Below are 15,949 nucleotides of genomic sequence, written 5' to 3' on the forward strand. Positions count from 1 at the left end.
GTGGAAAGTGGTTCTTCTATTAGCATTATGCAATCTCGGCAGTAACGCCTGCACCGGGACGTTCATTTGCAATTGCTCACAAGTTGCAGTCAAGGGTTTCGACATGAGCGAAAGGTTACCTGGTAATTAACAGTGGACAGTCACGGTTTTGAGGCGGTTTTTTACTGCAACCAAGGAGCCGCCATGTTGAACAGCGTAAAACTGGAGCGAGACATTTGTCCCCGCCCCACCGCCTTTCCCTGTCCCTTTCGTGCGGCGCAGTGCTGCTGTTCTTACCTAGTTCTATGTCGACACCATTCCTTTGCCACCGAATGCTGGCAGCTGGCCGTGCTCCAGTGACGTCACATTTCAGCGTCAGCTGACTGCCCTCCCTGACCTCATACAGCCCTGCCCTGGGGGAGCGTGCAGTGGAACTGGCTCGAACAGACTTCGGCTTCACTGAAATGGGGCGGTATTGCTGGTTACACGCTGGAGCATAGGTGACTAATATTTTACGTCAACTATAGGTCAAGATTAGCTGTGAAGCTCAGGTGTGACCGTTGACAAAGGCATCGCCAAGACTTCGCACCAGGAGGCGCCAGGCAATGCTTGGGAGTGGGACAAACTGCTGCTCAGTGAAAGGACGAGGTGGAGGCTTGACCGTTTATTTCGGTGGCAGGACACTGAAAATAATGCGATCTTCGTTGGCGCCAATAAAACAACACAAAGCTTCACGCGGGCAAGAAACTCTGCATCCACTCCCTTTGGCAACTCCCCTGATTGGACTTGGTGGTTGCTATACGTTTGCATCACCATATTCTCTTTACACGTTTTCACCATGCGTTTATCGACCTTCAGGCAACAAATAGCTTGGTTTTGAAAGGTTTGAAAGAAAAAAAACAGCGCGAGCCTGGCTCAGATTACAGCTGCGAGTTCACTCGAAAAAGATCAGACTGCTGCCAGACCCTCCACGAACGATTTTCGTTCCGGCCAACCATTGAGAATATGACTGTTTTCCGGGCTGGAGATAGAAAAATGATGTTGCGTTGGCTCCTTAGCTGGAAAGGCCCCGCGAGACCCGGCCGACGCTCGCGGAAGATGAGGGGAGCTTCAGTCTTGGTGGCCTGGAGCGGAAACCCAACAGGACCCAGCCTGAATGTACCCCGCGTGCCCCAGCTGCTGATCTGACCCAGACCCGCTGCAGCTCTGGGACGTGTTTGTTACGGGCATTACGCATCGCAGGTGTCCCAAACCACGTGCCGCGAGTGGCGTTTTAGCTAGTGGATGGTTTCTTGTTTTCCTGATGAGTGCGTCCATAGTGCCGCCCGCAAAGGCCGTTAATGTAAAATTGAGTGCCATGCGTCAGGATCTGAGCAGACCAATACAGTTGTGGCAGTTTTATTCCCAGTTTCATATACTTAATGGCCAGATATCAATATTCGGCCCGCCATGAAACGCTTTCTTTCAAATTAAATCCGCGCATAACGGCATCATTGCCTACTCAACGTAATCCCTGAAAGTTGCATACAATGTACAGCTGCCCCGCAGCAAAGTGAATCACGAGGCACTACAACCGCCCAATGTCCAGACATATATTAGGTAAAATACGATCAAAAATCGGCTAACCACTTTGCGTGTGTCACGACTGACACCGCTGTCACGCAATGCCCCTAATCTGCTCGACCTCTACTCCCCTGAGTGGAAGAGTTAGCGAGGCGCCCAGCCAGCGTTGGCACGGACCGGTTTTACCGCCCCCGATCTCACTGGGTCATCCAACAGCGCCAAACACCGTTCTCTCGCTGCTGTATCGCCCTCTGCTGGTTACGGCAGGACCGCAGGGGCCAGAACGTACTACGTCGGGCTGAGAAATTAGAGGCGATATTAATGATGTCCCTACCGTTACGATACGCCTTCCAATTACACCCGGGCGATTGGGGTCCGTATAAAAGCATTAGTCGGCACGTCTTCTGGTCTACATTAGGCGAAGAATGCGGACTGGCCGGCCACAGAGAACGTGCGAGACGGGCCCAGAGGACGGGTCAGACGGACCAGGAGGACGGGTCAGACGGACCAGGAGGACGGGTCAGACGGACCAGGAGGACGGGTCAGACGGACCAGGAGGACGGGTCAGACGGACCCAGGGGACGGGTCAGACGGACCAGGAGGACGGGTCAGACGGACCAGGAGGACGGGTCAGACGGACCCAGGGGACGGGTCAGACGGACCCAGAGGACGGGTCAGACGGACCAGGAGGACGGGTCAGACGAACCCGGAGGACGGGTCAAGCGGACCCAGAGGACGGGTCAGACGGACCTGGTGAACGGGTCAGACGAACCCGGAGGACGGGGCAGACGAACCCAGAGATGGGTCAGAAGGACGCAGAGGACGGGTCAGACGGACCCAGAGGACATGTACGCCTGCCCGAGCCGTGGCGCGGTCGAAACTGGAGTCTCAAGGGTCTGGAAAATGGATTCATCCACATCCGGTATGTCAGTGGCCTGAGACGTCCAGTATGTCAGCGGCCCGAAATGTTCGGTATCTTAGTGGCCTGAGAACAAGTAATCCCAGGTGACGAAGCCTGCTGGAGACCTGAGATAAAGTGTTCCGCATATTTTGCCAAAAGCCGGCTGATCGGGGAGCTTAAGCGCATAGGTTTCAGTTCTGTTCAAGAACACAGTCCAATCCGTCCAGAAAACAGCTCCGTCATGGGGAATCCAAGTCATAAAGATATCGAGAGAGCAGAAGCATACTGCCCCGTGCGCATGGAACGCCAACCAAGGCGCCTGAAAAAGCGGAACCAGCAAGGATTCGAACATTACCGCAAACAAATCGACTGCCCCACAGCCCGCGTCCAAGTCTTGGAGCGTGTGAGCCTGAGCGTCCACTTGGTCTCATCCGGCAGTCTGGTCAATCAGCTGTCAGTCCGGGGTCGCCGACCGGCCCGACCGAGCCACGGGTGCTATTCAGATCGAGTGGTGCGGAATAGTCATCCCCGAGCCAAATTGCCGGCCTCCACATTGACCGGAGAACGGATGGCCGGCCCCGTAAGGATGGAGATGTCGCCCGCGTACGGTGATTGCCGGACTCAAATTCATGCCAACAAATGCTCTGGTTAGGTTTAAGCAAGGGCTGATGGCTTCGTGGAAGATTCACGACGCTGGATATCTCAGAGCAAGTTATTCCGGGGATTCCTTCTGCGCTCGAAGATCGATTACGTACCTATTTATATGGCGGGCTGGCATGCATGCATTTCACTGGTGTACGTGACGGCTATCCCATGCTGTAAATTTGGAGTTCTCAGGATTTACTGAATGTGTTGAGAGACGGCCGAATACGTTCCAGATGATATCATTGAAACAGTATGAGTGGGCTAGTGATAGAGGAGCCCCTCTTACACTAACATGACCATCATATTCAGCATTTCATTTTTTTCGCACTCCTTAGGCTCTGAAAGTATTTTCAGTAATGAAAACATCAATGCCTGCTGAAGCAGCGCGATAAAGCGCCTTCGCCCGTTACAAATGTGAATGATCACATAGGGCAATCAACATCCCAACAAAATGCCCACGTAGAGTAAAAAATAACATATTAAAAAGAATGGGGCCATCACAAATTTTGTTTTGAGTTCAGTTCATTAGGGAAAATTTGCAATATACTGTCCTGAATGCTATCGTTACAGCACTAGAAACAGGATTTCGCCGCTAGTGCGGCAATACTTTTGCCAATTACGGTCTTAACATGGGCTCTGAGTAGTGATTGAACGGTGTCGATACTTTTATTCAGTGCTTTCGACAAAAGCTTTGTGCCAAAAGCAATAATGAACGTGTTTATTGTCAGTTTTCCGTCATTTCCTGCAAACGAATAGCTGTTTTTAATTAGCGTTTTCTGCGAAAAACATACTTGAAACTTTTCGGCAGCCCAACTTCCTGTAACTTGCAAGAGCGACCACCGCATGCGCGCCGGCTCACAGAGCACTTACCGAGTACGGTGAGCAGAGCGTCAGCCCTGATGGCCGCCTGCCCCCTGTTCGGTGAGACCTGGCACTGGAACCGGCCGTCATCGTCCAGGCTCACGTTGGTGACCTCGAGGTCATGCACTCCTGACCCCGGGTCGCCCAGCATGCGGTATCTTGAGTACCCAGGAAGGGAGCGCGAATAACCTGGAAGAGGGAAGTTTGACTCAGCGGGTGAATTACGCGACGTCTCGCTTGACAGTGAGGAGCTGACACACGGGATGACAGTTCAATTGGTATTTGCACTACGACTGGTGCCGGAACGCTTCTGTGCAGTGCACCGCAAGTGTAGTGGTTAAGCCGTACGTCTGGAAAGCGAGAGGTACGGGGTTCGATTCTCCGCGGTGCGCGCCCTTCCTGCCAGGGTGAGAGGCAGGCGACGCTGTGTGGCCTCGGCAACTGAGTGTGTGTGTGATGATGTGATGTGCGTGATGCGATGCGATGCGATGCGACGCGATGTGACTTTCCACTATCCATGGTGTGCTCACTATCCACTACCGCATCCCATATCACCGCATATCCCATGTCACGCGCTGGTGGCCGTAACCCTGGCCATGCACCTGCTTATTAGTATGCGCATACGATGACTTTAGGCGTATGGCGGAAGCGAAAACACCTCAGGGTATGTGGCGTTTATGCACGCGCAGCAACCTGTGCATCAACGCGCTAAGCTGTATCGCGTGGCTTTGGACATCACGCGCTCCACTCCATAATATCAACCCAGTGCTACATAGTTGGAAAAGCTGTGAAGAAGGAGAGAACGATGCTGAAGCCAAATGCCATCGGATTCCCCGCAGATTGACTTGAAACATGTCCATCACACTCAGCGCTGGTCTGGATCACGGACTGCCGGTTCCGCGTAACGCGATGTTGCGGTTCCAGCCCTCGGGATAGGACCGCCCTTCTCTGGATTTGAAGCGATCTCCCCCTCGTAGGAAGTGAAGTCACCTTTCACCCCACGTGGCGCGACTGCCTTTTAAAATGCGTCATTTTTCCATGGTCTTTCCTTCCAGGAGGTCACCTGACTGCTTTTTAAATACAAAGTAACTTTTGCATCTCATCTGGCCGAGTTGCTAAAGATCTTCTTTCCGGCGTGTGCGTACCAAAACAACATTGATGGGAGTTTCCCGGAGGCGTATGCCCACCGATAAACATTCCTGGAGACGCATGGATTTGAAATCGCCAGCCGAGCATCACAGCCCGCTCCAGACAGGTCAGGTCAGGTCAGCAGAACACCCGCCACACAAAATCGTTACCACAGTGTGAGGCCCCTCGATCTCCGAGTCGGTGTTGGTCCCTTCACGAGACGCCTCGGGCCACGCCTCGCCACAAGTTAACGTTCCAAATCTGGTCGTGTCCTAAGATACGGTGGCACCGGTGATTGTATAATAATGCAAGCGCCTGAGGGATTTCTAGCGGCCGTTAGCTACTCTGTAGGGCCCAGTACATCACTGATATGCCGATGAGGCTAACATTGGTGGGCCAGCTGCAACAAACCGAGGGTAACCAAACTCACATATGGTAGCGGTGAGCGGCACATGCTGAAATGCGCTGCTAAATGGTGGGGGAAAGCTTTTTTGTAAAAATCTCACCTTTCCTAATTCTGCAGCTAACGCCGCATTGATTTTGCAGGGTTCATATATTTCTACATCAGTGTACCTAACATGATTAATTTAACACGTGCATGTGTAACTACACCAAATTAGTATTTACACTGAAACGGCGCTGTTTTTGAACTGGCAGTAGAAAAGCCGACACAAACCTCTGGAAAAATCCCGTTTTTGGGTCTGCAGGGCAACGTCAATCGCAGGGCACATATCAATCGCTAGGTCAAAGGGCACTTCAGCTGAGAGCAATGGCCCCGTGACCGGGGAGATGAGAAACAAGGCAACGGCAACCTCGCTTAATAAGCTCCGCTTGAAAATCTCTCATGGCAAAGGCGTCACGGCATGGCATGGCAATGGCATTGGATGGCATCACACGGGGTCACCACAGCATCATGCGAACAGGCTCATGGTCACTTCCGAAGCCACAACGGTAAATAGATTTGGTAGAGCGTGAATGGAATAAAGTGCGGTCACTGGACTCGTTCCCAAAGGTTCTCCTACGTTATGACCGAGTCGTAACTTATATATATATATATATATATATATATATATATATATATACATATATAACCCCATGCCGGGGTGGAGGCCTAATTTTCCGCTCAATTTGAGCGAAATGCTTACCGAGGGCGAACCCGTCCTTGGCCCACTGCAGCTGGCCGACCTGGTGGTGCACCTCACAGCGCAAGATGGCGCTGTCTCCCTCCACCACGCTGACGTTGGACGGTCGCACCCGGAACCGCTGCTGCTGGCACAGCACTGAAACAAACGGAAAGAGATACCATGACATGCCTTCCCTGCGCACCGTTGGCAACGCTGCAATGCGGCTATGCAAGTACATTGACTGCACCGCAGGATTGCTTGTATATTCAATTTTAAATTCGTGTTCTAGTGCTTTGTGTTGCACCTAGCCGTTGCTAGTCCAAACGTTTTATTGAGACCTGGATACAGACCTAGAGGTTTGTGCCATTCATGGTGATGGATTTCTGCGAGCGGCTTCTGCACATCGGAGCGTGCATCATTTTTGACACGAGCTATTCCTGAACGAAGGACTCCAAGGTCCAATGCAAAATAATACTGAATACCCTTGTGGTCCAGATGGCTGCTATACATCATGAAAAATCCTATCGCAGGAACATTGGTCAGACGAAGTATCCCACCATAACTTCCCAAAATTACGCCAATATCAGCTGAATCGAACCCAATGCGATATTTCAGCAGAATGCAAGTGCTACGCATGACATATCGACGCATATACTAGCGTGCTGAAGCTCTCAAATGCCCTGAGTTATGACCTTGCCGGCTCTCCCCACGGGAATTGTGCGTCAGAATATTAGGGCAATCTTGAGAGATGCCTTCCATGCTCATGTATTTAAGTATCACTGTAAATTACGGAAGGAGATCCGACCCATCGGTTCATCTGGGATAAATAACCGCCCAAAAAGAGGTTTAATAAGCTGAAATATACTTTGCATCGGAACGGTTTTGTCATATGCTTCAAACAGCGAATATGGTCTCATAATTCCTGACAATAGGATCAGAACTGGCGTAAAACAATTACGAAACGGTTACAGCCGGCCCAAAACAGGCGGCCCAGACACAACGCTATTAAACGTTGTTTTTATTTGCCGATTGCAATTGCGGACCCATGTCGACGGAATCTGAAACAATAGCTGGCTATTCCCGACACGAGCGGCGGGGTGGACGTGGACACGAACAATACCCGGCGGTGCACGGCGAACACGTCAGCGCCGTGTCGCCACCTGTCGGCGCCGAGCGGAACTAACGAGAACCGGCACAAGCCCTGAATGCTATCTGATCTCACGGCCGAGAGCCCGCACAATGCCGGCGCGGCCGCGCGCCACGCGCCGCCGTTTGCCGTCTCTGCGAAGCGAGGTGTCAGCGTCGAGTCACCTCGGAAAGCTGGATGGGTGGCATGAGATCGTGCGGGACAAATTCCGTCCTCTGTTCGGGGAGGGCTGGGCGTAAACGAGAGTAAACATCACGGCTCATGTACCGCCCAGGCCAGGCGCGGCTTCTGGCAACTCTGGGTGCCGGCTAGGTACGTACTGGAGGAGACACGTGCCATGGCGTGTCTTTTAGTGAAACTGGGGGGAAATGTACCTAGCTTACATGCCGTCCTTTCCTAGGCCTGGGAAACAAGATCATGTATACAGGGCATTGTGACGCATGTGGGAATCTAAGCGCACATGAGGAGGTCCGAAACAAACTTGGTAAATGGCTAACCTTCGAAGTAACGACAATTTCAGAGATGTACAACGCCAAGCCAGCCATAATACATTACCCCTTCTTCGCTCACTCGCTGTTTCATCCTAAATCTTCCCAACGGCCCGTCCCTGCCGGGGGAACAACCGCATCAGCTATGAGCGGCTTAGTGACGCATGGAGCGCCCCGCCAGAGCGCCCCCCTCCCAGAGAAGATATCTTGCTCGAGCATATGCCTTGGTAGCTGATGACTCCGAAATGGCCGCAGTCGCACCTCACCACTCACCCCGTCCTTCGTTCCAGTGCCCTGAAATGGCCATTGTTGGCCGAAACGGTTCAGATTTCGACGGAACTAATCCGAAACGGCTAGGACACAATGATAAACGTCCATGATGTCCATCAACAAGTCATCGGGGATGTAATGTCTCATCATTTTTGGGGTGAGGCCCCATCCCACCCAACATGAAGAGAAGAGTAGGTTAAATTCGTGGAGAAGCCTGTCGTTGTGCTTTTTGGGGAAGGTTTCACCATTTGTGCCCGCATGTCCCCCAACATACGTTATCAGATTACATCTCCGCAAGTCATGCTCATTGCATACGCCCAACACCAGTCCAGCGTTGTAGCAGAGGCATTGCAAGGCCGTGTGGGGACTCAACGTGTCAGCCAAACGGCGAGACAATGCGCTGGCGACACAGATCCTCATGAATGGAGTCCTTGACGCTGCCGTGGACGGGCCGATGACGTCACTGGTATTCGGCACGGCCGCTCGTGTGTCGGCCATTAACGTTTTCGTTACAGATCAGCGTCTCGATTTCCAATTAGAGGCCGGCTCGAATGGGTTGTCCGAATCGCCAGGACAGCCTCCGGCCCGCCATTGTTCTCAGCCCAGTGACGCCAGAGATCTCTTATCGTGCGAAAACGGGTCGTGAAAGGACACAATGGGCGGGGGCTATCAGAGCTATCGCGCGGGGATGCTCCGACATCGGTCTGCCGAGGCGTCCTCCGGACGGCGGTGCCCGCTCCCTCCGGCTCCAGCGGCGGTGTCTCCGCAGCTGCTCTCCGGCCCCCCCCCCCCCCTCTCCCCTCCCGCCCCTGCACTGAAGGTCGTTTGCAGGAGGTGCGGGGGGGGGGCGGAGAGGGGGGGGGGGTGAGACGGGCCGCTCAGGGATGGCCGGGCGCATTGTCCGCTGTCAGCGATAGGCTCATTGTCCGCTGTCAGCGGCAGCCAGCTGCAGACTGTGCGATGTCCACTCCCAAACTGTGCGAAGGCGGGCGGGGCACTAAGACTACTGTGGGCGGCCTCGTGGTCGGTGGAGCCTGATTGTCCGGAGCAGGATGGCGTGCCCGGCTTGCCAGTTCGCTGTGCTGTTGCGGTACTGGGCATTTGGACGTCGAGCCAGCTCTTTGTTGTTTTTTTTTTGTTCACCAACAGGCTGCACATCTAATGCCAGATAGAATCCAAGGTAAAATACGAGTGCTAGCACACACACACTTCAACGCAGACTTCCCTACGCTTCTCAGGGGGCATTTATCGGATCACTCCGGTCGTGAAATACAGAAAACTAAAACTAAAAAGACACTAAAACTAAAAACTAAAAAGACACTAAACACACAACTTGGGTGATCGGGGGATGACAAAGCGCAAGGCGAATACATGCGCCATCAAAAGCAGCCTTACAAACGACAGTCAACAGCGGGTTTGGAGCACCATGCTGCGAAAAGCGGCCCAAGATGCACGCTACAAACAGCAGCCGCCTCGTCCACGGAATCCCCTCGCCGACTGCCCGATGCGCGGATTAGCCCCGGACAGCCGGCCGGCCTTTCAGCGAGCCGTCCACACGGCCCCAATAGCGGGCCGGGCTATTTCGCCACGGAGCGCCGCGCGGCCGCGGGTCCGGAATAAGCCCGGCTCGGCCCGGCCCGCCGACGGCGTCGGTGCGGGAGCCGGGACACGGCCCATCGAGTCGGCGCGATACCGAACAGGGCCCCTGCACAGCATGCCAAGCGGCTGGGCGGCGGGGATCGCGGCGTCTAAATGCGCCGGACAGGTTGTCGCCAATCGCGGAGGAGTTAGGTGGGTGTTTGGGAGTTAGCGTTGTGGTCGTCGGGCCTTTATATCACGTTGGAAGATCACGTGTTTTAACTATTTAAAAATCAGTAGATCGCAATGCACAATGTTTTATACCTCTCTTGTATGGATGTGACTGTGGCACGGAGCGGGGGGGGGGGGGGGCGTTCGAAAGAGCATAGGGAACATAAGCTGACTGTTTTTCGAGTTTTCATGGTGGACATACCCGGGGAATTGTCAAACAATAAATACACACACACACACACACACACACACACACACACACACACACACACACACACACACACACACACACACACACACACACACACACACACACACACACACACACACACACACACACACACACACACACACACACACACACATACATACACACACACACACACACACATATATATATATATATATATATATATATATATATATATATATATCTATCTATCTATCTATCTATCTATCTATCTATCTATCTATATATATATCTATATATATCTATCTATATATATATATATCTATCTATCTATCTATATATATCTATATATATATCTATATCTATATATATATATATATATATATATATATTTATAGGCAGACAGTATTTATTATAACCAGTGAGGAAAGCTCAGCGAATTGTTATCAAATTCCTATGACATTACTTTATTCCAGAGAAGACTTGCACGTTTAAAATGATGTACAACAGTGAAATGTGCTGTAAAAACAGGTTTCAGAACAGAATGAATCTCTGTTCACAATGTTTGCAGATCATTGCAAAGGCAAAGCAACACCGCAGCAAACCTCGTAATAACCACACAACTTTTCACCAACGGACCATGCTGTCTCGTGACCAAGGTCCTGATTCATCATACTGTCTGCCGGCAGAAACAATGCAAAGATACATGGCGTGTATGCTCGACATTGGTACTGTCATGGCGAGGTCCATGCTTAAGCCTTTGTATTGGCTGAATGGAGGGAAGTCGGCTGAGTTATTCAGAATGCCTTGCAGACTGTCGGCAGACCGGCAGACCCGCAGACCCGAGCAGGTGGACAGGCAGCCGTGAAGTGTGACATGCTCGTTCGAAATGTCCAAGCTGTTTGCATTTTGTTTAGTTGCAAAGATAAAGAAGGGTTTAACATACGGGATTTGTCTTTGTAGTGATGACAGGGGATCACGATGAGAGGCAATAATGAAATCCTAGTTAATGAGATCTGGAAATAGCGGCTTGACGCTCGCTTGAAAGCCCATGCAAGCTTACAAACTGCATATTTACCAACATAAGCCCGCCGTTCATCAGAAGCAGTGAAATAGCCTCATGTCGTCCCCATCAACATGGCTTTGCCTGTCGGAACTGCTCGAATCTACAGACTTAAACTCAGACCAGTCAAACGGTAGGCCAGCTGCTTGGCTGGCGAGACCGCAACAGCAGCTGCCTCACGCGTGGACGTGCCCGCCAGCAGCAGCTCTTTTCCCACGCGTGACACCGTACGGCCCCGCGGCGCGGCGTCCCGCGGCGCCAACGTCAGGGCTCATCTCTGCGCGGATCTCACGTGACAGGCGGCTGCCACCAGCGCGGCTTAACCGGCGCACTTTTGCAGCCGTGAGCGTGACGATGGTGGCGCACTTTTCGGAGTCGCCTGCAGATGCCGGGCCACGCTCACGGGCCACCGGGCATTCTGACAGACCGCTAACGACGCGTCGTTTATCAACTCGGACGCAGCGCGGTGTCTGGGGGCCATTCCAGGCGACAAACCAAAGCCGTCTGTCCCGAAAGGATTAGTCGGCGAAAAAGCGCTCCGATGGGCCGGGGCGTGGCTGATCCATTCAAGCAGGATGGGTAGGGACGTGCACATTGGACATGATCTCGATCGTAATGTATCGTGCTTAAAGCTAATAAAACTGTCTAAGTAACCTCTTCTCCCAAGGGCTCGAAAAGTAGTTCACAGGAACACAAACCATCCCCCACGACATGAAAAGAAACGCTGCAACCAAGGATATTAATCTAAAGCCGGTTGGCGACGGCATCGTTCACGCAGCTTTGGTAACTTAAGAATTAGATTGTGGAATCGAAAGGCCCCAGATTCCGAAACGGTTCCTCTCACGCCGCACCTGATGCTGGCGTAATTCAGAGCTTCCACAAAGCTGACAAAGCCCTGGGACCATTAGCTACGCGGTTGCAGGGGAGGACTCTCGCGTTCTATCCGGCCAGATACTGATGTGCGACCCAGTTCCTGACGGAGATCCTGGCGGGTACAGGTGAGGGCCGAAGACTGCTGCGAGGACCCGGAGAGCCGCTGCACCGACGGCGAAGGCTGCTGATGTACAGTCAGCTGAGGGGGACGCCATGTGGACAACCAACTGCAAGGATTGCTACCATAACTAGCAGCTGTGCGGATGGCTATGGACACTGGCAGCTGGATGCGAGGGACTGCTGACTGAAATGCCGTTATGGCTGCTTTGAGGACCTGGCTGTCTCGAAGACCGTGACAGCCGAAGGACGCCGGATGACTGCCGGGAGCGCCCCGAGCCCCCACCCCAGCCCCCACCCCTCTGCACACGGTCGCGACCTGCCGGTGCGACCGGCCCCGTATCGCGCCATCAAGACCGGTGGCCCCGTGCCACCGCACCGGTGTGACGACTCAGGGTCAGGAGACGGGGCCCGCTGCGATATCGCGGTTGTTTCCGGTCTGATGCAGGGTGACCCCACCGCCGGCCGGTACAGGGTCCGGGGGCGCTGGCTAGCTGTCGCGTGGCAGGTGTGATGTGCGATAAGACTCAAAGCATGGAGGCCAAAGGAGCAAGAACAGACTGGCTGAGCTTCAACTTGGCTGGATCATATCGTTACCGGTCGTGGCAGCACAGAGTGGCATGAATGTTTTCGTAGAGGAACATCCCCCATCATATCCTAGATATGCCTGAGGATCGGCAGCCGCATCTGCAGGGAAAGATCAGTCGGCTTCCGATGGGATGCAAGATATGAAATTCAAAGCAGTGGATCATCCCGACAGAGGCAGCCGCGATTGCAATCGTGTATTGGAGTCTCAACGCCACAGCACGAGCGCACCGCCGTTTGAGGCTGGGGTTTCCAGAGGCATCAAAGGCCCGATCCCGGTCGTCTCCGGCCGCCGGGCGCTCCGGATGTCTGGTAAGATGACCAAGCGACCGGGGTGATGTTCACGGACGCCGCCGTCCAATCAGCGCCGTGCGCTGGTCACGTCTCACGGTCCCGGTGACGTCACGGGCACCGGATCCAGGACCGGTGTCCCGTGACAAGTGGCCGCCCTACTCCGCAAGTGTCAGGGTTCATCTGAACGGGGGGGGGGGGGGGGGCCACTAAGGGTCTGTGGTCACAGTGGTGGGGGGAGGATGGGGGAGCACGCCGTTTTCACGGCCAAGCTGGGTCGTTCCACGAGGCCGAGGTCCGTTCCGTGACCTTCGGCTGAGGAAGACCACCGACCGGATCGCGCGGGCCGGCGTTGGCAGGGACCGCCGGGTCTGGACAGGCAGACGGCGCCCCGTCGCTGGTAAGGTGGCCACCGTCGGTGCCGTTCCTGTCGGCCCGGCCGGCGAGATTGCCCGCAAATGGCGCTTGTCCCGCCTGGAGATGATGGATATGCCCCTCCTCACTCGCCAGGAAACTGTGGCAGCGAAGCCGCAAACTGGGCGGCACGCCTGCGGCGGGGTATGACGCGTCCAATTTACAGCGGCACTTTACATATCTGCGGGAAATCAGGCCATTTGCAGCCCATTCCTCGGTCCGTCAGCGGGGCTTGTCAGAGTTGAGAGCGAAGGCTGTCGGGGTGCCGTCCGGCTAGCCAGCCAAATGGAAGAGGCTTTGAATGTTTTAGCAAATCATCTCGGCGCAGTGGCTCTGCAACGTTCATTAAGATAACGAGTTTAAATGCAGCCACACAAAGCGCTGTGACAATATCTGTTCGTATCTGCACCACAAAGTGTCATTAATATTAAATGTCAAAGTATCCAGTTTTCAAACCCGTGTAGAAAGTAGAGCAGATGACATCAACGGTCTGAAGTTGTCTCTATTCGAAAGCATTGTCAGAACCAACCAGAGATTGTTTTTTCTCAGCGGGCATCGTGCTGATTGACGTTCTGAGCAACAGGACGTAGTTGTATTTGAGGAATGTTATTGTTACATTGTACGGTGTCCTGCCTTCTCGCGAACATGACTTATTTATCGTTATCATCCATACCTGATAATTCCAAATACAGGCGAATAATGCTTTTGTGCAATGGTTCAATTTCAAAAGTCACTAAGTAGAAACCACCTCTCCACTGTGCGGGCATCTTGTTGAGCCAAATTTGTTATGAAACAAAACATGCATTCCACATTCGTTCGGCAAACTAGCAATGCTTTATTGTGCTGACTTGGGTACGATCATACTGATAGCAGCCCAACCTCAGCACGATTCATGTGATTGCCTCCAGTTATAAAATTCACTTTTGTTGTACCACTCGTTGCAATTGTACGCCTCATACCTCACAAGGGTTGACGCTGCATAGATGAAACACAAGCACAGGCTTGGCAACTCGGCCATGGTGGCGCATAATGTTTTGGCACTTCTTTTGCAAAAGGACATAGATTTGCCGACAGACAAGGCGACCGAGCACCTGCCGCGGAGCCCGTCCGTGCGACGCGCTGGCGCCGGGTGCCACGCGGATCGTGACCGTTGGCTCCTGCGAGCGCCCCTCTCTGGACACCCCTGTGGCTCTAACACACCCCGCCATACGACCCGAAAGTGCCTTCAACGGTCTTTTGTCTGCTCCCATGATCATCTGTGACCGCAAGAACGCAGAACGTCTTCTCGTGGGAGCTTGCTTGAGTTGCTGGCTTTGGGGTGTAATGTCATGCGATCATCCGCCATAGCCCTGACCCTGCAGACCCCATTTCCGACCGTCAAATGACGCTCTCGTTTGGTGTGCAGTGAGTCACCACGTCCCGCCTGCATGCTGGCTGGGAACGAAGTTATCAGGCTCGGATGTACTGAGAGGGTAAATAATAACGATTTTCACAACAGGTCGTTTCGAAGAAAACAAACTGCTTCTGGGCGAAACTTAGCGCTTAATTCGAGAGCTTGGGTTGCAGCATTTTGTTTGCCTTGCATTTCACACTGATTGCCATCCCTTTCTGGACAGATATCATTGGCTTTGATGCGATTCGACCAGAGATGGAGACCATTTTTCGAAAATAGCTGCTTTGAAAACGGCACCTGGCTTTCGACATAGGCGGTGACCGCAGTCATTTCTACAGTAAGCGTCCAATGTCTGCGAACGTTGAGGAAGCATTGCTCACATCACCAGTAAGACGTAATGTAGTGCATGTCACAACATAATAGATCATTTTCGTGCGCGGTAATGGATCAAGTTGTAATGGTACACACATGTCAGTATCCTCTGACCTCATGACTGAAATAGAACCGCAATTCAAACACCGTCACCAGGTCAAAACTTAACTGAGTTAACACGCCCTCGGGTGAGGGTCGAGTTGACCCCCCGACATTTTTCCAAAATTGTTTCAGAATGACACGGCGTAGCCGCGCCCAACCTTGCATAGCAGTCGACGATTGAATAGCGGATCGTTTCGAGTCAACATTTAAGATGTACCTTGTAAGGTCGCTGACCTATGGTAGGTCAAAGACAGGCCATGGTTTCAGCGAAGGTAACTTCTAGGGAATCGCTCAATCTGGTGCAAGAACGGAGTATTAGACTAAGTCATACATCTCTGAGATGCTTTCTTAGGCAATAAACACTGAATGAGTTAACTACGTTGACCTACGGTCGGGAAGGAAGGTCAGGCCAAGGTCAAAATCAGCCTGTGTTATTGCTATAGGGATTGCTGTATGGAATAGTTTCTGGTGCTCATTTCAAACTTATTAATAGCAGGAACCACATTATACGTTTTTCATGGGCTTGTTCGAGGTTAGAATAGGTCATGGACCCAAAATGACCCAGGTCAACATTTTTTTAGGAACATACTGCCCGCATAATCTTTGTCGCTTATTCAAATGCAAAACCCAGAGC

General features: G+C 52.7%; 1 protein-coding gene across 3 annotated transcripts in view; it reads right to left on the reverse strand.

Annotated features, from left to right (window-relative positions):
• Window positions 1-15,949, reverse strand: part of LOC119105439 (synaptogenesis protein syg-2) — a 51,829-nt gene that overhangs the window by 10,513 nt on the left and 25,367 nt on the right. For all 3 annotated transcript variants that reach the window (XM_037228906.1, XM_037228912.1, XM_037228920.1), the window contains exons 2-4: window positions 6,223-6,357; window positions 3,959-4,138; window positions 277-438 (exon numbers count right to left, since the gene is read on the reverse strand). In XM_037228906.1, coding sequence (XP_037084801.1) covers window positions 277-438; window positions 3,959-4,138; window positions 6,223-6,357 — 477 coding nt within the window. The remainder of the gene's footprint in view (window positions 1-276; window positions 439-3,958; window positions 4,139-6,222; window positions 6,358-15,949) is intronic.

This window comes from Pollicipes pollicipes, unplaced genomic scaffold, assembly GCF_011947565.3.
Source record: "Pollicipes pollicipes isolate AB1234 unplaced genomic scaffold, Ppol_2.1 Scaffold_2555;HRSCAF=2994_pilon_pilon_pilon, whole genome shotgun sequence".
In the NCBI taxonomy this organism is placed as follows: Eukaryota; Metazoa; Arthropoda; class Thecostraca; order Pollicipedomorpha; family Pollicipedidae; genus Pollicipes; species Pollicipes pollicipes.